The sequence below is a fragment of the Dromiciops gliroides genome, chromosome 1 (assembly GCF_019393635.1).
Source record: "Dromiciops gliroides isolate mDroGli1 chromosome 1, mDroGli1.pri, whole genome shotgun sequence".
Taxonomy (NCBI): domain Eukaryota; kingdom Metazoa; phylum Chordata; class Mammalia; order Microbiotheria; family Microbiotheriidae; genus Dromiciops; species Dromiciops gliroides.
The window spans coordinates 388,832,108-388,858,931 of record NC_057861.1 but is presented as its reverse complement, the minus strand read 5'-3'; the positions used below and the strand labels follow the sequence as shown (position 1 = coordinate 388,858,931).

General features: G+C 36.9%; 1 protein-coding gene across 1 annotated transcript in view; it reads left to right on the top strand.

The window, feature by feature from the left end:
• CWC27 (CWC27 spliceosome associated cyclophilin) overlaps nt 1-26,824 on the top strand; it is a 285,573-nt gene that overhangs the window by 233,533 nt on the left and 25,216 nt on the right. The window contains exon 13 of the mRNA XM_043975446.1: nt 14,849-14,952. Coding sequence (XP_043831381.1) covers nt 14,849-14,952 — 104 coding nt within the window. The remainder of the gene's footprint in view (nt 1-14,848; nt 14,953-26,824) is intronic.

The following is a 26,824-nucleotide window of genomic DNA, read 5'->3' as shown; positions in this document are numbered from 1 at the left end:
CTTCTCAGTTCTGACCAGGTGGTATTTATACCAGGAATGCAGGGCTGGCTCAATATTATCAACATTCTTGACTACATCAATAACAAAACTAACCAAAATCATATGATTATCTCAATAGATACAGAAAAAAGATTTTGACAAAGTACAGCACCCATTCCTATTAAAAACACTAGAACATAGGAATAAATGGAGCTTTCCTGAAAATGATAAGCAATATCTATCTAAAACCATCAGCAAGCATTATATGTAATGGACATAAGTTAGAATTCCCAATAAGATCAGGGGTAAAACAGGGATGTCCATTATCACCTCTGTTATTCAATATTGTACTAGAAAGGTTAGCTTTAACAATAAGAGAAGAAAAAGAAATTGAAAGAATTAGAATAGGCAAGGAGGAAACAAAACTACACTCTTTGCAGGTTATGTGATAGTACACTTAGAGAATCTGAAAGAATCAATTAAAAATTGAAGAATAAGACAGCTAGATGGCACAGTGGATAGAGCACCGGCCCTGGAGTCAGGAGTCCCTGAGTTCAAATCCGGCCTCAGACACTTAACACTTACTAGCTGTGTGACCCTGGGCAAGTCACTTAACCCCAATTGCCTCACTAAAAAAAAAAAAAAATTGAAGTATATAAAATAAACCCACATAAATCATCAACATTTCTATATATGACCAACAAAGCCCAGAAGCAAGAGATAGAAAGAGAAATTCCATTTAAAATAACTGAATACAATATAAAATATTTGGGAGTCTGCTGAGACAAACCCAAGAACCGTATTAACAGCATTATAAAACACTTCACACAAATGAAACCAGATCTAAACAATTGGAAAATATCAATTGCTTTTGGATAGACCGAGCTGATATAATAAAAATGACAGTTTTACCTAAGTGCTATACCAATAAGACTACCCAAAAATGATTTTATATAGCTAGGAAAAAATAAGAACAAAATTCATCTGGAAGAATAAAAGGTCAAGAAATATCAAGGGAATTAATGAAAAAATGTACAGGAAAGTAGCCTAGCTGTACCAGATCTAAAACTAGATTATAAAGTGGCAACCATCAAAACTATTTGGTACTGGATAAGAAATAGAATGGTAGATCAGTGGAACAGGTTAGGCACATGAGACACCGTAGTAAATGACTACAGTAATCTACTGTTTGATAAACCCAAAGACTCCAACTTCTGAGATAAGAACTCACTGTTTGACAAAAACTGCTGGGAAAAGTGGAAAGTAGTATGGCAAAAACTAGACATAGACCAACATTTTATACCACATGGTAGACATAAAAGGTGATACCATAGGCAAATTAGGAGAGGAAGAAATGGTTTACCTAGCATATCTATGGAGAGGGGAAGAATTTATGACAAAACAAGAGATAGGGAATATTATGAAATACAAAATGGATCATTTTGATTACATTAAATTTTTAAAAATTTGTACAAACAAAACTAATGCAGCCAAGATTAGAATAAAAGCAGAAAGCTGGGAAAAAAATTTTTACAGTCAATGTTTCTGATAAAGACCTCATTTCTAAAATATATAGAGAACTGAATCAAATTTATAACAATACATGTCATTTCCTAATTGAGAAATGGTCAAAGACTATCAACAGGCAGTTTTCAGATGAAGAAATTAAAGCTATCTATAGTCATATGAAAAAATGTTTTCAATCACTATTGATTAGAGAAATGCAAATTAAAACAACTCTGAGGTACCACCTCACACCTATCAGAGTGGCTAATATGACAAAAAGGAAAATGATAAACGTTGGAGAAAATATGGGAAAATTGGAACACTCAGTGCATTGTTTGTGGAGTTGTGATCTGATCCAACCATTGTGGAGAGCAATTTGAAACTCTGCCCTAAGGGCTATAAAACTGTGCATACCCTTTGACCCAGCAATACTACTACTAGGTCTGTATCCCAAAGAATTCATAAAAAAGGGAAAAGGACTCACATATACAAAAATATTTATAGTAGCTCTTTTTATGGTGGCAAAGAATTGGAAATCAAAGGGATGCCCATCAGTTGGGGAATGGCTGAACAAGTTATGGTATATGAATGTAATGATATACTATTGTGCTATAAGAAATGATGAGCATGCAAATTTCAGAAAAACCTGGAAAGACTTAAATGAAATAATGCTGAGTGAAGTAAGCAGAACCGGGAGAGCATTGTACACAATAACAGCAACATTGTGTAATGATCAACTGTGATAGACTTAACTCTTCTCAGCAATGTAATAATCCAAGACAATTGTAAAAGACTTATGATAGAAAATGCTCTCCACATCCAGAAAAAGAACTGGAATCTGAACAGAGATCGAAGCATACTATTTTCACTTTGGGTTTTGTTTGGTTTGGTTTGGTTTGGTTTGGTTTGGTTTGGTTTGGTTTGGTTTGGTTTGGTTTAGTTTGGTTTTGTTTTTTCTTTCTTGTGTTTTTTCCCTTTTGTTCTGATTCTTCTTTCACAACATGAATAATGTAGAAATATGTTTAACATGATTGTACATATATAACTGTGTAATTTAAAACTCTAAATGTGGGTTCTAATCTGTTCCCCCAGTTTTGGGGGAAAATCACTGATAAAATGAGTTTAGGTTTTTAAGAGTTTATTGAAAGATAGAAAGAGAAAGATTGAGAACAGAATTCCTACAGCCTGGCAATCCTATCTTTCCTCAATTTTCTTGTGAAGTCCTCTGGAGTTTCTCTCTCTTCCAACATGGTGAAGTCAGGAACCAAAAGAGACAGAGCTCTCTGCACAGGCTCTTCTTCCTCCTTCCTGTCCCCTCCCAGAAATGGGAGGTTCTTCAAGCTGGATGGTTGACTGGGCCGGAAGTTCAAAGTTTTTTTAGCTTCTGAGAACCATGCTTTCTTAAGTACTCTCAAGTACCAGCCAGATGTGCTTAGAATCTAGTTAACTAGTAATCCAGTCAAATCAGCCAGTAATCCACTCAGGTGGGCTCCTGAGTATCTGCCAAATCTCATCTATCACATTCCATTATCTTGACATAACCTATATTAGTTTGGTTGCTGTCTTAGGGAAGGGGAAGAGAAAGGAGGGAGGGAGAAAAAATTAGAACTCAAAATGTTACAAAAACAAATGTTGAAAACTTTTTTTACATGTAATTGGGGAGGAAATACCATTAACATTGGGAAAGAAAAGAAAAGAAAAAAAACCTCAGTGCCTCAGTAAATTTCAGAGTAGGTTCTCTATTGATAGAGGTAATAATCCCCTATTCCAATGAAATCATGAGTCTGAACCAAAAAGAAAAAAAAATTAAATTCTGTATCTGGAAAGTACCACTTCTCTAGGGGGAAAAAAGGCCATAAAGAAACTATGAGAGGAAAAACCAAACTGTGCCATGATTTACAGATGAAGCCTATCAAACATTTAAAGATCACTTAGTACCTATAATACACAACTTATTCTCAATAACTAAGAAACAAAGCATTCTACTAGACTCTTTTTATTAGACAAATTTAGTTCACATGCCTAAACCAGAGGAAGAATTCCATAAACCAGTTTCACTAATTAAATATTGATGTAAAAATGTAAATAAAATCCTGACAAAAAGACTACAGCATTAAATCCAAATAATCATTCACTACTATAGCCTGGATGGATTTATACCAAGCATAGAAAGAAAAGATAAAATATTGGTTACCTGAAATTGAAAAGCTATTTCATGGACAAAATCAGTGTACTTAGGATAATAAGGGAAACTATAAATTGGTGGGGGGGGGGGAATCTTTTCATGAAATTTTTCTGATGAAGTTTGATATCCAAGGTATACTGAGAATTAGTTTAGATATGTAAGGTCAAGAACCTTTCCCTGTAAAATAAGTAGTCAGATGATGTCAATAATTAACAATTAATCACCAACTATTAACACATATTTAAAATTGTTCCAAATCACTAATATAAGAATAATGGAAATAAAAATAATTCTAGTCTTATCTCATACCCAGAAAATTTGCAAAAATGACAAAAGATGGAAATAAGAAACATTTCACTCTAGGAAAGCAATCTAAATAATGCATTATTGATGAAGCTGTGAATTGTTCAATCATTTTGCACAACCATTTGGAATTATACTTAAAAAGTCAATAAAGTAATAATTTTAAATAATAACTTGTGGTTTGGGGATCTCACTCTTGAGTCATAGATCCCAAGGAAGTTAAGAAGAGAAACTTCATGTATACGTGTGCATGTACACATACATATCTGTGTATCAGTTTGAAGACAGGGTTGGTTTTGTTTGTTTGCTTGTTTTTTACAGGGCAATGAGGGTTAAGTGACTTGCCCAGGGTCACACAGCTAGTTAAGTGTCAAGTGTCTGAGGCTGGGTTTGAACTCAGGTCCTCCTGAATCCAAGGCCAGTGCTTTATCCACTGTGCCACCTAGCTGCCCCTGTGTGTATCAGTTTGAGAACCATTCAAAACCACGGATTGTCAGATCCTTTGAAGTCACTTTTGTCTAGTGCAAGTGAGCAGGCATAGTTAAAATAATTAAATGGAGGTTCTACTTAAAACCGTGCTGGTTATGTGCCAGCTTGCCTTATCTGCTTAGCCACGTAGCTCCAGTGAATATCTCTTTAGGATTCTGATCTAAACAAGATTTGGGCTCAGAAAATTAGAAGCAAAAAAAGAAAGAAAAAAAAGAGAGAGAGAGACAGGAAGCCAACCCACCATCTCCACAGCTAGCATAGCATGATATTCATTTGGATATTTAGGGCTTAATGGAATAAACCTCTCCTGCTATGCATCATGTTAGGTTACTGCCTTTAACTGAAATACTCAGCAGAACTCAACTTTATTTTCAGTGTGGCTGTGTACATCCTGCTCTCTCTTTTTAAGCTACTCCAGCTGAGGAACCATGCCTTTTTAGTCACATAAATAGAGCAGACAAAATAAAAGTGAACTTAATCAGTATCACCCTATTTTGATAAATTAGTCTAATCAGGAACTATATAATAAATGACACCTAATTACCATTGATAAAAATTTATGCTTCGTTGCTTAGCTGTGAAATCAATCATAGAAGTCTCAACAAAAAATCAGATAGAGGAAGTTGTAATTATAGAAAATTAACCTGCTATTTGCCATTTGTGGAAAAGAAGTTGCACATCAAATGGAGGTGACAAAGCCTACATCATTGCCTTGTTCCCAATAGACAGGAAGAGGCAACTGGGCTACTACTCCACTGTCGGTGGAGTTATCAAATGATCCAACCATTCTGGAGAGCAATTTGGAACTATGCCCAAAGGGCTATGGAACAGTGCATCCCCTTTGATCCAGCAATACCACTGCTAGGTCTATATCCCAAAGACATCCCCAAAAAGAGAAAAAGACCTATTTGTACAATAATATTTATGGCAGCTCTTTTTTATGGTGACTAAGAATTAGAAATCAAAGGGATGTCCATGAATTGGAGAATGGCCAAATAAACTGTGGTATATGATGATGATGGAATATTATTGTGCTATAAGAAATGACAAAGAAGACAATTTCAGAAAGGCCTGGAAAGCCTTTCCGTATAGAGAAGTGAGCAGAATCAGAAGACTGTTGTACCCAGTGACAGCAGTATTGTTTGATGAAGAACTGTGAATGATCTATTCTCAGCAATAGAATGATCCAAGACAGTCCCAAAGGCCTAATGATGAAGTATATTAGCCACTTCCAAAGAAAGAACTGATATTGATCGACCATAGATTGAAGCATGCTATTTTTCACTTTTTTTTTTTTTTTTTTTTTTTTTTTTTTTAGTGAGGCAATTTGGGGTTAAGTGACTTGCCCAGGGTCACACAGCTAGTAAGTGTTAAGTGTCTGAGGCCGGATTTGAACTCAGGGACTCCTGACTCCAGGGCCGGTGCTCTATTCACTGTGCCACCTAGCTGCCCCCACTTTCATTTTTTTTTTATTCTAGTTTTCTTACACAAAATGACTAATGTGGTCATTTTTACGTGATTTCACATGTATAACCTATATCCAATTGCTTTCCCCCTCAGGGAATGGGGAAGGGAGAGAAGAAAGGAGAGATCGAATTCTGAACTGAAAACGTTAAATAAAAATGTTTATTATCCAAAAAAAAAAAAAAAGGAGTGAAGAGGGAGCATTAGTCTAGTGGAAAGAGTACTGGGCATGAGGTCAAGATACCTGAATTCAAACCCTTACTATTCCCCTGACTCCCTTTGTAACCTTGGACAAGTTGCCCAAGTATCAGCTCCCTCCTTTGTAGAGTAGAGGTTAAAACCCTCACACTACCCACCTCACAGAATCGTTAGGAAGATTCAGTAGATTGTATATAAAGTGTTAGGATACCACAAAGGATTGTTTGTTATGATGGGGGTAAAACTCACTAAATGGTTTATTTTAGAAAGATGGTGATGACTCTGCCATGGCAGTTTACTAACCCTCACACAAAGGAGACCTTATTGACACAGTGAGTATGGTCTTCTAAGGCACATGTCGTTGGAGCTGCTTCTAACAGCCTGAAGGATCTTGTTGTGCTGGAGAACCATGCTACAAGTGGTTCATCATTCATTCCTTCTGGGACAGCCAAAGGATGGAGCAATTGATTCTTCTGTGGGTTCCAAGTAGAGATGCCTCCATGCAGATCTTCTCCAACCCAGTCTCAAATCTGTCCTGTTCTTCTAGTTCTGTTTGCTTTTCTGCCCATTGTCCTCTATTGCCTTTGTAAAGCAGCCAGAGAGAGGCAAGTCTTGAACTCAGTAGACCTTTACCAAAGGCCAAGGGGATGTTTTTCATTTATCACAGCCCCATCTTTCTGAGCACATGCCAGCCCCACATCCATTTGGCTCTTAGGGCAGACCAACAGGCCCCTTTCAGTTTAAGGAGAAAGATGCAACTTCAATCTCATTTTCTAGGGAGGTCTCAAGTCTTACATCTGCCAAAAGAGAGGCCTCCACAGCTTTCTCCATGCTCAGTGCAGATGGAGCTTTCAGATTTATGAAAAGTCTGTTGCTATTTTAAAATAATGAGAGTTTTAAACTGTGTGTTCTTCTTTGGTTCAAGTTGGCGAAAGTGTAAAATATAGAGAGGGGAGTTTGGGTTCAAACCCAGGATTTTATCAGTTTAACAAAGTCCCAATGTAGAAAGTCACTCCAAGAATGCAGATCAGTAATTCATCTGTTACTTATAATCTTAGAGAGCTGCCCAGGGGCACTGAAAATTACTTTGTATTTATTTTATATGCATTTTTATATGTACATGTTGTCTGCCTCGATGAAATATAAGCCCCTTGAGTACAGGGACTGTTTCATTTCTGTCTTTAATCCCTACATGGTAGGCCCTTAATATGTTGAGTGATTGATTAATGTGAGATATTTCTGGAAAGTAGGGGTGATGTCACAATTCTTTATTTTTTATAAAAGGAAATGTTTCCCAGATCACCCTAAACGTTGATTATCCTTTCACCCTATCTTCTCTGACAATGCATCCATATCCCATTTTGATAAGGAATAAATTTGACTATACTGAAGACTAGGAGGGACTTTTGATGTCAATCAACAAGTATTTGTTACCCCCCTGCTTAATTTTAAAAGGCTCCTGAAGTGGAGGTAGGGTTGGTGTGTGACCCTTTGTTCTCAGAAGATTGTACACTCAGTGCTGCCTTTGAAGTTGAGATGCAACAAAGAATGGATAAGTTCTCTGCTGCTTGTGCTAATTTTGGACTAACAATTAACACCAAGAAACAGAGGTTCTCCACCAGCCAGGACTACACCATCCATATGTGCAACCATCAGTTACAGCAAATGGAGAAACTTGAAGGCTATGGATAACTTCACTTACTTGGTAGTGTACTTTGCAGGGATGTACACATAGATGATAAGGTTGACAAACTCATTGCCAGAGGTTGCTCAGTGTTTGTGAAGGAAAATGTGAGAGAGAAGAGATATTAGACTGCCTACCAAACTTAAGGTCTACAGAACCATTGTGCTGACCTCATTGTTGTATGCCAGGAAACTGAATTGCTTCCATTTGAATTGTGTTAGGAAGATTCTGCAGATCACCTGAGAGGATAAGGTATGGAACACTGGGGTCCTTTCTTGAGCTGAACTGCCAAGCATGCAAATTCTACTGCAGAATTCACAACTCCATTGGACTGGTCACATTGTTAGAATGTCAAAAGTACATTTGCCTAAAAGACTATTTTATGAAGAATTTATACAAGGCAGGTGTTCACATGAAGGTCAGAAGAAACAATACAAGGCCACTCTCTGAAGTGACTTTCTGAAGAACTTTGGAATCAATTATGAGACATGAGAAACACTGGCACAGGACCACCCAACATGGAATACCCCACATCAAAGAAAGCACTGTGCTCTATGAGCAAGGCAGAATTGCAGTAGTTCAAAAGAAACATGTGTGCAAATTCATAGACATCTTCACTCCAAATGTTCATATGGACTATTTGTGCCCAACCTATGCTAGAGCCTTCTGAGCTCATATTGGTTTGATCATCCACAGTTGAACACACTGTAACCTGACACCAACATAGTGATGTCATTTTTTTCTTAGTGATGTCATTTTTTTCCTCATTGAGAATGAAGACAACAACCAAAGCTCCTGCTACACTCCAGGCACTGAGAATTAGAAAGCAAAGAATAGCAGAGCCATATATTCCAATATCCTTATTTTCAGATGAACAACCTAAGGCACTAAGAAATCTAGTGACTTATACAAGGTCACGCAGGTATCAAGTGATAGAATCTGGATTTTAATCACCCAGGCTGCCTGACTCCATGTTGAGTTCTCTTTTCCCTATACCAGACTGTCAGAAAATAGAGACCATTAGCTTGTATTCCTCATAGTTTTATTTTGAAATTAGTAAATTGCATATACAAAATAATCTCTGTGGTTGATGTGCATTATATCATCTACAAAAATGCAAATCTCTATAACATCCACCATTTCTCTTCATGTCTTTGCTTTGAGACTGCGACCTCTAGTGTGAACATTAAACTTTGCAGAAAGATGTGTGTGGCATGGGATCTGGAGCTGGAAGGACTTAAAGTTATATGGTCCAACCTCTTCATTTTACAGTTGATAAAACATAGGCCCAGAGTAGGAGGTTAAGTGTTTTGATGAAGATCACACAGATAGCAAGTAAAAGAGCTTCAAACCCAGGGTCTCATGTTCCAAATCCAGTACTCTTTCCATCGTACCCTGCTGCCTCTCTCATACTGCTGCTTTATGCTAAATGGTGAAACTACACATTTGCACAGGGACTATAAACTGAAACTCACTGGACAAACCACATGTGAAAATCAGCCTCATTATAAATGATATCTTGTCTGTTGGTGCCTACACTACCTATATCAATAAGGAATTCGGTATAAAAAGAAAATGTGATATGATTTCACCTAATCCTCGATGCCATAGGAAAGGAACTATTTGTGACATGTTTAACATCTTCCTTCCCACCTACCCCCACCTCCCAAACCTTAGGATTCTAACAAGAAGTCAACATACTTTATATTTTCTAAAACTTCTTACTGACCAAAGACCCACACACAGCCTCTTCTATAACCAGTCATTGCTGCTACGAGAGAGCAACCATTCTGTGCATTCATACCTTTAAGAAACACTCTCAAACATGGCAGTGAATCTATAATCTCATCAATTCAGGAGTTCCCTTCAGCTATACAGATTGCAGCCCATCCATGCCTCTTTATCCTGTGTGACTCTTATCCATGTTCTCCCAAAACTTTGCTACAGGGAGTCTACCCATTGTGCTAGAGGCTTCTTCACTGCTCTCTACATCACATGGGCTCCAGTTGATCATCCTCACTGTCTACTCTTCATCTTCATCCTTATATGGTCAGCCCATCCTCTCTTTCTGTCGTGCAATTCTTTTATGGCATCCTTTACTACCATTCTTTGGAATTCCTCATTGGTTACATGTTTCAGCCTGTTCATACCCACTATGAGCCTTTCCATTGCTTTTTGTGTGAAGCTCATCTTTAGTTCTCTAGAAACATTGGTGTTATGAGACTCATTAGACAGGGTTATTTCTGTTAAATAGTTTAAGGAATCCTGAATAATCCTGATGTTTATAGATGAAAGACATTTTGCTCTAAAAGAACCTGTAAGTCAGCATTTGGTTCTACTGAGTCCATTTTTTTTTCATAATCAATAAACAATACAATGGGATCTTACATTCTCTGCATCTTTCAGTTAATTGTGAGATGATAAGTGTGTGATCCATATTTTGAATATTGTTTACAAAAGTCTGTTTATCCCCTGCAAATATCCTCACTAAGAATGTTGTCAACTCATATATAGATAACTCTAAAGACTTTGTATAAATGGGAGAGAAGGTGTATCGGTTAGCAGTCAATTATGTTTTGTTAATCTGTGTTTTTGGAAACCATAAGGTCTGAATTTTTTTCTGTGCCTTTGGTACCTTACTCTCCTTCAGATATTTTGTATATCAATTCCTCCATGCCCTCATAATTACATCGCCTCTATATGAATCTTTTTTTTTATACTTGTTTGAATCTGGCTACTTTTTTCCATCTTTGTTCTCTTTGGTGTCATTTCTACATCTTAAATAGCACTACAGGGAATGTGGTTTTATGTACTTAAAGTTGCATAATACTTGATAACAGTTTATTGAACTGGGTTTTTTTGCATATCTTTCCTATTTTTTTCTGTTTATTGTCATCTTTCTTCCATTTCATCCTTGAATGACCTTGCTTGATTGGATGTCTTTAAGCTCTCCTCAAGTTAGTTTTACCCTCCATTTACCTCTCTGCTTTATGAGATGATACTGCTTATAATTATCTATCATCCTTCTTTGTAAGGCTTTACAGTCTTAACCTAATGTTGCCTTTGACAGCCATCTTTCTCCATTTGGCAAGTAAGTTAGTGTAAGCTGATGACATTGCTTTCTGGGTTCTTGTGGTCTCCTCAATGGGGCACTGTTTTTATAGTTGTTAATATTTTAAGTGAAATTATTAGTCAGTGTCCATATCAGTTTTTTTGTCCCTTTCCCATTTTAAAAAGAATTTTCAAATAATTTGGGATTAAATAATTGTAATTTTTTACTATGTCTTTTTCTCATTATCCTCCTTGTCTGTTATAAATTTTGGTCTTAGCTTTGATAAATCTATAGTCTGACTGAACACGGACAGCTACTTCAGGAATAACTTTCACAATGATAACAAACATTTTCCTTTCTATTAGATTATCACCAGTTTCATTCTTTACAGTATTTTTGCTAGTTCCTATATCTATTCTCTACCAATTCTTATCTGAAGAAAATATTTCTGATATAAAGGTACAAGGGTTGTGTATAATCTACAAGCATTTTGCCTTTCTTTTTCCTAAACTCTGATTTCACATAAAGTTTTCCATGTCCTCACCTTTTCTCACCTCTCCTTTGAAATCGCCAAGTATAACATTGTAGGATGATTTGATCTGGAAGGTATTGTCAAGGTATTTGTAGAACTTCTCTGCCATGTTATTCTCAGCAATCAGCGTTGGTACAGAAGATGTAGTTAATTTCATGATTGTCTTTTTGCAAGTACTTATTATTGGTACTATAATATATAACAATCAGGAGTTCCAAGAAATAATTTTTCTTTTATTCTCTACACATACAACAAAACATTCTCCAGCATCTCCTACTGTGCCTCTGCAATGTATGGCTGTGAGGCAGCCTTCCATTTTGCTACAGTGTCCTCTCATTTATAGCAAGAATGTCAAGGTTGATATGATTCAGCTTCTATACTACAGCCATTCATTAAACAGTGAGCAGGGATCTTATATTTAGAGTCTAGAACAATAGGCAAATTGAACTTTATTGAGGGTCTAAAAACTATGTGATTTTAGCACCCTCTGACCCTTTTCCTGACACTCAGACACCATCACGGCATAAATGGAAAGAGAACAGGTTTTTACTTGGTTTTATAGGTTGCTGTGTCCAAAATAATTTTATTACAAAGTGACTAGCTTATTGATGATATGCCTCTCCATAGAAAACTAGGTTGGGATTTGGAAATCAGACTCTATCTGTTAACAAGGCCATACTCAAAGCCTTTCCAGCATGGTAAAACCTATCAGAACTTACACTTAGTGGACATAGTCTTCAAGAACCCACAGTCATCTCCACACTATGATGGGGCATCAAAACAGTATTTTGTGGACATAACCACTTGGGGAAAAAAAATTAAAATGCAAACCCGACACTATTGTTTACAATCAAAATTTGGCCCTGCTGGTATTGACTATGCTTGGATTCTAGAACTCTTATACTCTCCCTCTCCTTTAACACCTGCTAAATAATTGGAGGGTTGGGGGGAGAACAGGGTAGTGAAACTCCCTTAATAGCCTTTTTTAATAACTCTATGCGTTAAACTGTCACATTTTCTAATGATGTGTACTGATTTTAGGAGATTGGGCGTATCTGGATGTTGATTAGTCACTTGATTTTTAAAAATGTTTTATGAATTTTCTTTCCTTTTTATATGTTACTATCATTTTCAAGTGACTCCCTCCTTCCTCAGTAGAACCCTCCCTTTTAACAAATAATTACAGCTAAATAAAGCAGATCAACACATTGGCAATATCTGGCAATATATGCTTTATTCTACACGTGGAGGCCACCACCTCTCTGCTGAGAGGACTGATCAGAGTTCTTCAGTCTTTCCATATTTTTCTTTGTGTTATCATGATCATTGTGTAAATTGGTCTTCTGATTCTGTTTACTTTTTTCTTAACCAGTTCATTCTCATTTTCCAAAATTTCTCTCATTTCTTCATATTTATTATTTCTGACAGTGTTGTGAGGCAATATTACTTTTCATTTATGTATCATAATTTATTTAGCCATTTTTAAATCAATGGGCACCCACTTTTATTCCAATTCTTTACTACTAAACAGTGCTACAATAATTCTGTGTGTGTGTGTGTGTGTGTGTATGGACCTTTCTTTGATCTACTTGGGGTATATACCAAGTAGTGATGTCACTGGGGCAAAGGTTATATACAGTTGCATGACCTTTACAACTAAATTTCAAATTGTTTCCAAAACAATTGACCCAATTCACAGCTCTCCCATCAGTATATGAATGTGCCAATCTTCACAACTTCTGCAACATTTTTCCTTTTTTCCCTTTGCTGTCTGATGGGTGTGAAGGAAAACCTATTTGTTTTACTATTCATTTCTCTTACTATTAAAATTTTGGAGCATTCTTGCTCATGGTTGTATTTTTTCTTTTGAAAATTGCTCATTCATGTCCTTTAACCTAATCACCAGATTTTGTGATTGGTGTTATTCTGCTCCATTTTCTGTTCCTCACTGTACAAAAAAGCACAACAAAGTTTTCATTAACCTTTATGGAAAGGATTCTCTCCTCAAATTGAATTTTTTGCATGGTGAAGTAGAGAAATGTTAAGTTATGAGTCATGCATCCATTTGAGTAACAGAGAATTAAAAACTGTTACTAAATCATGTTGAACAATCACAGCCTCTTCTTTACCTTAGATGCCATAGGAGCCATGTGAGCATGAAAATTGTTGTTCCATTCCTAGTAGAGTTGGAATTCTTTCTGCCCCATCTCCTAATTCATAAACTAAGCTTGCTCCAGGTTTATGCAAGCCTCTTGTCTAGCCTATGAGTTGGAGAATCAGATTCATTATTCCATTTTAGAAATTTCATTAACTTAAAAACTTGCAGATGTGGGATTCTATATTTTCATTTTGCATTTCTGGCAGTTTAGAACACTGGACTGTCGTCAGAAAACTTGAGTCCTAGTTCCAGCATTGACACTGACTTGCTCTGCTACCGCAAGCTCACTCAGTATCTGTGCCTCTTTCTTCATTGGTAAAAAAAATAAGCTGATAATAATTACTACCACAACTTACTTTTCAGAGATAGTATAAGATAAACACAAGAAAAAATATTTTTTAAAAACCCAATAAGGATAAAAGATGAGATAGTCAGCAAACCTACTCTACAGATTTCTTCCCGGACTTCAATGGTGTGACTTCCTCACCCCATAGCCAGGTGCTAGGGCTTTGGCTGAGGAGATAGGAGGCAGACTCCAAAAGCGGGGAGATCAGTGGGTAAATGTTTAATTATGTGTCTATTTCTAAATGTATCCCATAGTCGAGTGAAATGATACCTGGGTTATTTTAACAAATACGTGGTTAATCACCTTAAGTATGGATGACTGAGAATTAGCTATATATGTGATAAACCTATCTCTTGGTAAAACTGTGTGTGTATATGTGTGTGTGTGTGTGTGTGTGTGTGTGTGTGTGTATGAATGAATGAATATATGTGTGTATGTGTAGACAGAGAGAGAGAGAGAAACAGTTGCCATGGCTGTTAAAAGTGTCGTGTCAATAACTTAATTAACATGCAAATGAGAAATGCAGAAAAATTTAAATTTTCCATTTATGCAGAATAAATATTATGTATCAAAGCTCCCAGAGTTGAAAACTGTCCCTTTTCCCCACCTCATTAAAGTGAGTGGGAAGTTTATTACACAGAGTCCAGACTGACTGAGAAATCTCAGTGCAAATCCAGAAAGAATTCATGTAGACAAGATCTTCATAGTACATCTCATAACTTCTGTCTAGTTCTCAGCTTCAAGGCATTTTTATGTGAATGAATGAATGCATGAATGAATTAATGAAAAAATGTATTAAGCACCTACCATGTGCCAGGTAGAACTATATCTAAGTGTTACGTCACCATAAGGATTTTATTTTATTTATCCCTGATGTCAAATAATAGTAAGTTTCTTTAAAAGCAGCACGTGTCATTGTCAGAAAATTAACAAAATTTTATTGTTATTTCAGACACTGGCATTGTTGAACCAGTTCAAATCTAAACTTACTCAGGCCATCGCTGAAACTCCTGAAAATGAAACTTCTGAAACTGAAGTGGAAGATGATGAAGGATGGTAAGGGCTTTGATTTATTAAAATTAACTATTTTAAAAAGCTGAATGGGAATTTAATTCAGTGCAGTAAACACATATGAGCTATCTACAATGTTTACATCACCATGTTATCCCTAGGTGTTGAGAGAAATATAAAATGAGATAAGACACAGCCCCTGTTTTAACGGAATTTGCAGGCTAGGAAAAGGGGATACAACACATGAGCAAATAACTGTAATACAAAATAATGTATGATAAGTGCATAAGGGAAGTGCAAGCAGAATTTTGTGTGAAGTTTGAGGTGGAAAAGGGCATTTCCCCCCTGAGGGAATGTACTTATGGTAAGTGAGAGATTTGTAGAAAACCAACAGGTAAAGGAAAAGAAGGGAACTCGAGGCATTAGAAATAGTGTGAGCAAAGGCTTAGAATCAGGAAAGCCACATGAAGTGAATGTATAGAGTTTGGCTAAGGGAAGAACATAGGACACTCCTCGGAGCTAAAGCAGCTCTTGGAACTTTTTCTTTTCTCTCAGGGGATGTTTCTGCTCATACTTCATTTTGTTGGATTGGCAGCATATTAAACTCAGCTCCTAGCTTTCTTTCTGACAACTAGAATATCTTCCATTTCAGATAACAAATGGTGAGCATCTGTCCATCTAGCCCAATGTTTCCCAGACCGGTCTGGCTACAAAGTACTTTTGAGCTTGAAATATATTGATGAACCCATAAATGCTGGTGGTTGGGGAGGTTGGGCTTATGGAAAATCCCTAGAAGGAATAGAGGTTAGGGAAAATATGGAACAGGACAGAAGACATTTTCATACCCTCCACCATCATCTGTAACAAGCATTTTTATATATAATTTCATCTTTAATCTTTTAGAAGGAAAATACTGATACATTAGAATTTTCTCATGGAATCTATTTTCACTTTACATGGAACAGCAAGTTTCCATAAAATACATTTGAGGAAATATGGATCCAGTCTAGTGCCCTCATCTTGCAGATGAAGGAAACAAGTCCTAGAGCAGTCACTTGGTTCATGTGGTACAATGACTGGGTGCCAGATCCATGACTAGAACCCAGGCTTCTTAACCTTTGGCCCAGTGCCCATTCAGAGCCTCCGTGTCCTCATACATCAAATGGAGCAATGGCATTGCTAAAATAGTCATAAAGTCAAACTAATCATCAGTTATTGAGAACAAGAAATGTCCATCCTAGAAGCTTAGAACAGTGTTTTAACTTTTCATTTGGAACGTCCTTGATGTCATGGGATTCAGAGGTAAAAAATCCTAAGATATCATCTGATAAAACCTCCTTTTAAAAGATGAAGGGGTGGCTAGGTGGCACAGTAGATAAAGCACCAGCCCTGGAGTCAGGAGTACCTGAGTTCAAATCTGGCCTCAGACACTTGACACTTACTAGCTGTGTGACCCTGGGCAAATCACTTAACACCCATTACCCCACCAAAAAAAGGAAAAAGAAGATGAGGAAACAGAGGCCCAATGTGGTAAAATGATTTGTCTCGAGTCATACAAATACTAAGTCACCGATTTAAGATTAAAATCCCAGTCCTTTGAATCGGCTCCAGGGCTCTTGCCCTGGACACACCTGCATCTTCAATCATGTAGAGCGGTGGTGCTAACCTCAGGTAGAAATGGGGGCTTCTACATAAGGATCCCTGCAGACTGCTTATTAACTTAGAAAACCACGTGTTAATATTATCTATAGTCTGTTGTATTTTTATTTATTTTGTCAAATATTTCCCAATTACATGTTAATCTGGTTGGGCCACAGTCAGGAATGTTGTGGGTCTGTCCATGTTTGACACCTCTGATTACATTGTAGCATTACAATACTGATCCCTTTATCAAATAGACTGATGAGTATAGGTAACTAGAAGTCTCATCTAGTTACACTAGTATACTTTTATTAAGTAAAAGCAATTTTCCAAAGGTAAGCATTTGTTCATCTACCCATTACAGACCCATAGAGCTCCCTTAATACATGCCTTCTCTTCTTTATGCTCTTCAACATTTAAAAACCTCCCACTTAATTCTGTAATCCTGAATCTTTCTTCAAATCTCTACTTCTTATCACCATGTTTGCCTTTTGAATACTTCATTGGCTTTTAAAGCCATGTTATGAAGTAATAAATGTAAGAACATCTGCTTCTTCTGTTCTTAACTTTATTAGTGCTGGACAAAGAAAAAAAATGAGAATTTTTCTTTTCATTATCAGACGTCTCTGTCCTCAGTTTTGCTTCATTTGTAGTATATGAAGCCTCCCTTAATCTAACTAGCTTTTTCTCTCACTACACCCTGGATCAGTTTCTTTTCAACAAATCAGCCAAATTAGCCTCCCCCACACATGATTCACCTCTTTAGCCTTTGAGCCATCCATATGCCATAGCTGCAACCTGAAATGAAATACTCCCTCTTCTCTGCCAAACTGAGTGTCTTCCCTCAGCATTCTATTCTTGACTCAAGTTCTTCATAAAAGCAGTCAATCAACAAAATTAGTTGAGCACTAGCAAATTATGAGTCCTGAAGAAGTGAGCGGGATACTAAAAAATTCATAGACATATGTCTATTGTCCTTGAAGAGGAGTTTACAATCTAGTGGAGAGATCTGGGGAGAATCCATATTTTTTTTTAAATAGAAGAATACAATCAAACAAGTGCAAACTTGACAGATGTTTGGAACTTTATAAGTATTTGGGGATGCTGGTACAAATGAAATGATAGAGATTAATCCTACCTGACTTAGCAAGGCACCCTGAGGGAGGGACAAGAGACAGCATGTGCCAGGCAAGGCAAACCACTGTTATCACCTCATCCACCACTTCCCTTCAGGCCTTGATAGAGAACCTAAAAGCCCTGGAAATAGCAGTGCCCAAAAGTCTACAGCCTGGCCTCTGTAATCATCATTTAAGGAGATAGCTACTAGAGAGACTCACCATCTTTGATACTGTTACCACCAGCCTCTGACCATCTATCACCAATAAGGAAGTAATCCTAAGAACCCTAGGAAAAGAATCACCATCTCCCCCAGATCACTGGTCCTTCTAGCTGAGCCCAGTCATTATCTGGAGAAGCAACCCTAGACGCCAGCCATGGACACCAGATTCAGAAAAGAAAGTTTTCCCCACCAATGTCTTTGTCACCATCAAAAAGTTCAACATCAGAAGAGGATATGATTTTGTCACAGGAAATAATGTCTAAGGATCATTTCCCTCTGATTAACAGCTGAAACTTCCAGTATGTATCCTCTCCCCTATTAGAATGATTGCTTTTTCAGAATAGGAGCAATTTCTGCTTTTCTATTTGTGTTCCTGACCCTTATTGCAGTACTTTGTAGACAGTAAGCCCTTAATAAATGCTTTTTCATTCATGAAGTCACACTAGTCGCTCTCTTCAAACTGAAAGCATTCGTGCTGTCTGTTCACATATGTATATGTATATGTGTGCATATATATATATAATATATGTGTGCATGTATGTATTTAAATATATATACTTGTGTTGATCATATCTGTCTCATCAGATTATAAATTTGTCAAGGGCAAGGATTATAATTTATTTCCTACAGTTCTCCCCTTGGTTCTGTCTACATTGTGAGGACTCAGTAAATGTTGATTATATGAATATCTAAGTATAAATAGATCATTGTAATTAATCACTGTCCATTATCAAGGCAAACCCTATGGTTTGGTTTGGTTTTATGACCAGACAAGTTTAGCTTCATCTCAATTTCTTTAATGTTTTGGGATATCTTTCAAATACTTTGGATTCAGCTACCACAAAGCATGCCATGGCTTTTCCCCTTATTTTTAAATCCATACTTATTTTTAAGAGAAATATGATCTATATGTTTCTAATTCATTTACACTTAAGTCATCAAAATGGGTTTTTTTGGTAAGAGTAATTTGGTGCCCCATAATTGTTTTTTGACCTTTTTTGAGCCATTTAAGCCCTTTTTTATTAAACAGGAAAGTCACCAACAAATTCAAACCCCACAAGTTTCATTTGAAAATTATAACCCACAGAATTCAAGTTGACTTCCAAACTTGGCATAACATACCCTTTCAAGATTCTTTATAACTCTTTTATTCTATGATCTCCCATTTTTTTTATTCCTCATGAGTTTTAGATATAAATTATGTTTCTTAAAAAGTGAGATGTTTATATTTTGATGTGGTTTCACCATAACATATACAATTTAGCACCTTTGTTAGAGTATTAAACAAGCTGTAAAACTGTCAGCCTACAGAAGTGAATCCTTGATGTTAGCCAATTCTCTCTGATCTTCAGAACTAAAATCACATAATTTAAGGGAGTCATTAGTAAAGCTTGAATAGGTTCACTCATATTTCTAACTTCCATTATGATCTCCTGAGTATCCTCCTTCATAGGATACTGTACAGATGTGGGAGCATTAGAAAATACTTCTTTCAGAATGACTATGGTTACTTAACACATAGTAAGTGGCTGTGGCATGGATAGTTCTTTATAAGACCATATGAATTACATGGTAACCATAACTTAACTCATTCATGAAGAGATGATTGAATTTTTCAGGAAGTCATAAGATTGTCAGCGATGTTAATACCATTTACATGCTCTTTGTCATTTATGGTATAAATGACATGCATGAAGAGAAATAATGCTTATCAGTGTTTGCATGGAATCATTTTCTTCCTCCTTCAGTGCCCTTGGTCGATTTGGGAAGTCTGATCAAGTTAAGCTAATTCAGTTTGAAGAAACTCTTCTGACTTAGACCCTCTCTTGTGGAGTGTATCTCAGTGCAACAAAAAGAAGTCATGTGCTTAGGATGATTTGTAGCAAATATTATGAGGGCATGGCATGTGCGTGTGTGTTATGCATAAATTACATGGTTCCTAGACCATTTGGTAGGTCATGGTTGCTGCTTTTCTGAGAAGTGAAAAATCAGCCAGTGTGTTGTGCTATCCTGTCAGGGTCTGTTATCTGAGGTAAAATGATTGCTTCTAAGACATTTTTATGTGTCCACATGAGTGGCCACACATTGAGGGATCATTTTCATTTTCTGTCAAGATAGAAACCATTACCAATTTGTTATGTTTTCTTTTACTTGGCAAACTTTTCCCTTCACATTTTTGGCTGAGCTGCTGTATTGGCATGGTGTATAACAGACATTTGGGTACTATTCAGCAGCGTTCTACTTTTTATGCAAGAAAAAAAAGAGAGAAAGAGTCTAGAGGAGAAGAAGAAGAAAAAGAAATATGATTCTATTGTAAACAGTGTGTATGGTGCTTGATAATTATTACCAGACTTCACTGTGTAACAAGGCATTTGAGGAAGTGTTTTTAGGATATCGACGCAGAAGCACATGACAGAAAATTTTAAGTCAAAATTTCTAAGATTCTTCTTTCTTGAGAGAGATGGTGCCAATATTTGATGGCGGTGACTGGCAGTGGACTGTCAGGCAGCTGTGTTAAGCCTCATTGCCACTCTGCTCCTTGAGTCCCACAGCATCACATACTGGAATGGCTGGAGAACCCTTCCCTGAGCTTGGAATTTACAAAACTGATTAGACACATGTCAGAAGGCTACAGCCAAGGGACTCCTATGACTGTGTGGATGAAGTCCATATGCCAGTTTGTGTTTGGTCAGATAAAGCCTGGTTAGCCCTGAAAAGGTTGTGAGGCTGTGTCTGACAGCGAATTGGAGAGCTTTATGAAAAAGAAAACCACCTGCTCCTTACACAACAAAATGGGCATTTCCGAGAGTGGATATTAGGGGATATCCAATGTCATCCAGCAATTCATAGCATACTAAGTTTCTTATAAAGGAACACAAAGAAGTAAAACAGAATGTAGCAGCCAAAAGAGACTTTGAAGGAAAGTATTCATTTTTTTTTTTACACCACACTGTTTTGATTATCATTCTAGAGATTTGTGAAAAGCACTCACCTTTCCCTTCATTCACTTGAATTGTTTTTTTCTCATGTACCACTAACCTGAATGGTGCTAGAGTAAGAGCTCATTACATGAACGATGAGACAGGAGCGCTAGGTAACTAATCGTAAGCCCCAAGCAATTTGCATGGAATTCCCCTAGGAACCATTCAAAGATTTCAGATCCTTTTAGTAAATATCCAGCATGTAACATAGGAAAACCAAAATAGGCAAGACCATTCAGACAGCACCAGAATTTTGAAAAATCTTACATTTAGTCACAAGACAGTGTTTTCAGTGTCATTCATTTTCTTGACATCATAAGCTGAATGGTAATGTTTATTTTCAGTGTCTCTACAGAATTTTCTAATATCTGTCTATTGGAGTGATTTGCTTCTTCACAGTTAAAATAATTGCTGATAGTACTAGATTGCTCATAAAAAATATAGGAAGAAGGTGGGGCAGCTAGGTGGTGCAGTGGATAAAGCACTGGCCCTGGATTCAGGAGTACCTGAGTTCAAATCCGGCCTCAGACACTTGACTAGCTGTGTGACCCTGGGCAAGTCACTTAACCCCCATTGCCCCACAAAACAACAACAAAAAAAAAAAAATAGGAAGAAAAAAAATTAAAAGATGATAGAAAAGACTTTAAATTTAGACACTCTTAACCAGTCACTATATAGTTTCATCACAGCTTTCTTTCTTTCTTTCTTTCTTTTTTGGGGGGGGGGGCAAGGCAGTAAGGGTTAAGTGACTTGCCCAGGGTCACACAGCTAGTAAATGTCAAGTGTCTGAGGTCAGATTTGAACTCATGTCCTCCTGAATTTAGGGCCAGTGCTTTATTCACTGTGCCATCTAGCTGCCCCTCTTTCCATATTTTTAAATCTACATTTGACCTGAAAATTTATAGACTACATCCATGTTGAAATTGTTGTGGGAGAATTATAGAGGTAAAAACCTAGGTTTTTTAGTATTATGCTCAAGCATAGCTAGATAGGTTCAGACCTCAGAGAAAACAATAAACGTGAACAATCATTAGGAGTCTAACAAGGAAAAATTATATCAGACTAAGAGAGAAGTAATTCTTTTACAATTGCAATCTTGTACATTCCTCTTAGGCCACAAAAGTTACAGAAAAGATAGATCCATAATTCCATGCTGCTTTTAATGTCATAAAAGTTGAACAAATGTCATTAAACAGTCATATATAAACAAACCTAGTTAAACAGACTTTATAGGTAAACTAAGTCAGATTACAGATTAAACAGTACTTAGAGGGTTCACAAGGAGGCTGATGGAGAGGGAAGATTAATATGTCACCAAGGAGTCAAAAAGAGTTAAGATTCTTTTGGCTTCTTGTCTGAGGAATATTTAAGGCCTTAGATAAATGTTCACACCCCATAGGACAGATTTTGGTCAGGGGAGGTTAATAAACAGAAGACAGGCTTTCAGTTAACCAAAAGTTTCAGAAGGAATGGTACTGAGCCAGCCCCAAATAATACAAATTAATAAAAGGAAATCAAAACTCAAAAATTCCCATTATGGAATAATAAAGTATAGAGTTAGTTCTATGCATTTACATTCTTTCTCAAAATCAAGCTGAGCTTTCTTTCCTGTAGTGCATCTTGTAGAAGTATGTCCTAGGAATTATAAAAACATTTGAATTTGAGAAATAGCCCAAAGTAAAGATCAATGTAAAGAGTTGTTTTGTGGAGTTAGGATCATAGGTATTAATCAAGGAACTTCATTAGAGAACAGTCTGCTGGAACAAATGTTTTGCCATTGTAAATTCTTCGAAAATAGAAATAAGGTATAGTTTTCCTTCTGTTTTTAATAATCCCTGTGCCATTTCCAGCATGCCCCTCTTCTCAGCACCTCATCTGTGAATTAGAACAATTAGTATAGTGTACATGCCACTTTTATTGTAAGTGAGTTTCCTATATTTTGTGACAACTTCTAAACCCATGGCCTGATTTTTTTTAATTTTACTAGTATACCTTGATTTTTTTTCACCAGTCAGCTATATCTGCCATTCATCCAACTTATCTGTGCCAGAGGTTTGGAGGGCCCAGCTGGGCTAGAACACTGGTGCCAATATTTTGGATTTGGCACCAAGAAATCTTAAAGCCTTTCATTAAAGTTAACATAGTAATCTTGTGCTTATTATACATAATTTCGTAGAAGCAACAAGTACCAAGAGTTAAAGTGAGTGTGCCACATCACCCCAAGCACTGAGGTTTAATAGTGCAGATGCAAAAAGAATATTGAGTCCCTGGATGGGCTTAGATCATAATATAAGATATCATTAGGGGACATGGCCTTGTCCCACTGCAAATACTGGCAGAGCATTAAACACTTATCTTTTACATGTAGCACTTAGTATAACTTGTGTGTGGTACAGAATTGCATTGTGTGACATGTACTATGACAAAAAAAAACATTTAATGTTAATTCTAGTTTCCACCTCAGTAAAACATTCCACTGCCCAAAGGGGTAATAGAATGAGCTACGGAACACAAATTCCAGTAGTGAGAGTGGAAGCAGCAGAGCAGCCAATATGAATTAACTAAGTTGACATAAAATGGAGTCAGAACACCTGGGGTTCAGTCCCAGCTTTCCCCTGACCTCAGGCAAGTCATCTAATTTTTCTAGGCTTCACTTTCCTCATCTGTAAAGTGAAGGGATTAGGCTAAATTCTCTCTAAGATAACAGATAAGAGCTGTTAGTTATAGCTCTAAGATTCTGAGATTCTCTTAAGAGAAAAGACACCTTTACCCTTGGCACTTAGTAGAGCTTCCAAGGTGACTGTAAGGATGTCTTTCCCAAAGCAAGCCTGGAGGCCCTGACCTAGTTCAGCAGAGGACTAGGAAGCTTAATCCCCATCCCACTGTACTTAAGGGGCAGTTAAGGGAATTCAAATAAAGCTTTCAAATCTTCTTAATCAGTCTTGAATTGGGATTTTTACAGTTACTCTGGCCTGGGCCTTCATCATCAATATTCATATTTTCCATCAACTATCCCATTTGCTGTTTTGGAATGGGCCTGGATTTGGAAGGGTTATAACCCATACATATATCAGAATGGTACTTTCTTGTCATTCAGTGCTCTAAAACTTTCACCATATGACTCAACATTGCCTGGCACTCACCCAGATGCTTATAAATCGGGTAATACCACTAGTTTATGTCACTAGTTACTACTACCACAGTACAAAACACAAACATAAGATAGTTTTCTCACTCATTTTTTTATTAAAAATATCCTTGAAAGATACATAAATCATTCTTATAAAGTCTTATATGAGGAGCTCATGGTCCCAACTGGGGAGACAGATACCATGAAAGTGAAACAATTAGATAACAGTCGAAGGAGGCAATATAGTATTATGGATAGAGCTTTGGACTCCAATCCAGGAAGACCTGGATTTGAATTCTACCCCAGACACTTACCAGATGATTGACCCCTGGCAAATCACTTAACATTCCTCAACCATATTGTGTCCTCATCTGTAAAATGGGCCATAACAACACATACCTCACAGGGTTATTGTGAGAATCAAGTAAAATAACATATATAAAGCATTTATCAAACCTTAAAGCCCTGTATAATTGTTAGCTTTTGGTGAAGATGACCAACACAGTTGCCTCTGAAATGTGTGTGCACAGAGATGAGGCATCTGTGGTAAAACAACAGCAACAAACTTGTTGAGGGTTCTTTGTATTTTCATATATACCTCTATATGTCCATGTACCTCCTCCCCCCAATAAAATGTCAGTTCCTTGAGGGTAGAGATTGTTTCATTTCTCCCTTTTTATCTCCAGGACTTAATAAGTGCTTGTTGACTTAGTATTATAGTAGTAAGTATTATTACAAATACTATAATTAATATAAAATTAGTATTATGGGACAGAAAAGAATTGAGGATGTCTATATTCTAACAAGGGCTAGTTTTGGAGGGTAATTATTTGGAGGAGGCAAAAGTTACTGCAGCCTGGGATGGTAAGGGTTAAAATCTTCATGGAAGAGGGCAGGTATAAATGATGAATGACAGACTAATAGTGAAGGAGGGACGTATATGAACTAGAATAAGCAAACATTTTTAAATAGTAAGGAATCTCATTGCAGTAAACATTGAGGCAAATGGCTTTTCTAAATGTGGTAAAGACTTCTAGGGTAGTATCATGAGAAGAAGTAGGAAAGGTTAGGACAGGGCAATAAAAGACCTCACATCCCAGACTGAGAAGGTTGGACTTGATCCCATTAGCAGTAGAGAGCCATCAAAGACTTTTACAAGGTCAAGGAAAGAGAATAAGCATTTATATTAGTGCTTACTGTATTCTAGGCACTGTGCTATGCACTTTACAGATATCTCATTTGATCCTCACAACAACCCTGGGAGGTAGGTGTTGTTATCATCTTGATTTTACAGTTAGAAAAACTGAAGAAAACAGATGGTGGTGGTTGTTATTGTTGTTCTGTTTTGTTTTTTAAATCATTTGCTCAGTCCCACTGCTAGTAAGACTCAGGTCTTCTTGACTCCAGGGCTGTCACCATGTCACCTAAACTCTACTAGACTAGATTCTGAATGCCAAAATTCCAGAGTACATACTGAGGAACTTGTAATTCAGAAATGGAACTGGATTTGTAGCCAGAGAACTTAGGTTTGAATTCAGGCTCAACTATTTGTGACCTTGGGCAAAACTCTTTGGGTCTATTGGCCTCAGTTTCTTCATCTATAAAAGAGGGTCAGAGGATGTCACCTGAGTTTCCCTTCCATATAGGATTCTATGAAAGTCAGCATATGGGCTGGCAGCTAATAATCTCTTCCCAGTTAGCTTTTTTTCCCTCACACCTTTGGGATATTTCCCTCTTTCATATACCTCAAAAATCTGTCCCCAGGTGCTTTAAAAATCATGTCACCTTTAACATAAATATTCCTCTGGGCATTTGGTCAGACCCAGCCCCTTTTTCTCACATCATTTCTTTCAATACCATTACTTCTTTCTACAGCACATTAAACACCAAGGCAGGAAAGGCCAAATATGATAGTTCCACTGCAATCAATTTATAGTAACACTGGCAGATCCATTTCATTTCACTTCTATTTCTTCCACATTCTTAGAATGATCTAGTTTATTGGGGTCTTACACCCTTGATAAAAATATGAGAAAGGAATAGGACTTTCACAAGTCATTCTCTACAACAGATGACTTCTTTATAAACACAAAATTGACTAAGAGGTTTAGAGAATATGAGTTTCAATGATTTGGCATTTACTTTTTAAAATTTGACTTGGTAGAACAAAATATATTTCCTAAGAACTCTTCTCCAACAAGGTATTTTACTGTGTTAAAAATCATAAAAGATTCTTTGATGGTTACTGTAAAAAAAAAAAAAAGATAACATCCTTCATAGCAGTCTCCAAATAATCAGTATTAAAAAGAATACAGGATTACTCACAAGCCAGGCAGGCTGAGAAGAAGCCCAATCACCCCCTGGGCCATGCTGTAACACGAACAGTGTGTCCTGGAAGCAGCGCTACACTTTAAGGAGTAAAAAGCCAAGAAATAATAAGCCAGGATGAGTAGGCAGAGAAAGCAGAAGACCATCGAAAACTTCTTTGGGGGAAATGTAGACCACAATACATCCTCAGAAGAAGAAGATAATAATAGGGTGGAAGCTCTCAAAAGGGATTTTGAAGAGAAAGTAGGAGAGAGAGAACGAAGATGTAGAGAAAGAGAGGAAGGAATGGAAAGAGAAATGAGAGCAATGCAGGAGAGTCATGAGAAAAAAGTCAACAGTTTGAAAAGCCAAATGGAAAAGGAGATTAAAAAACTGTCTGCTGAAAATAATTGCCTAAGAATTAGGATTGAACAAATGGAAGCTAGTGACCTTATGAGAAACCAAGACACAGTAAAGCAAATCCAATTGAATGAAAAAATAGAGGGCAGTGTGAAATAT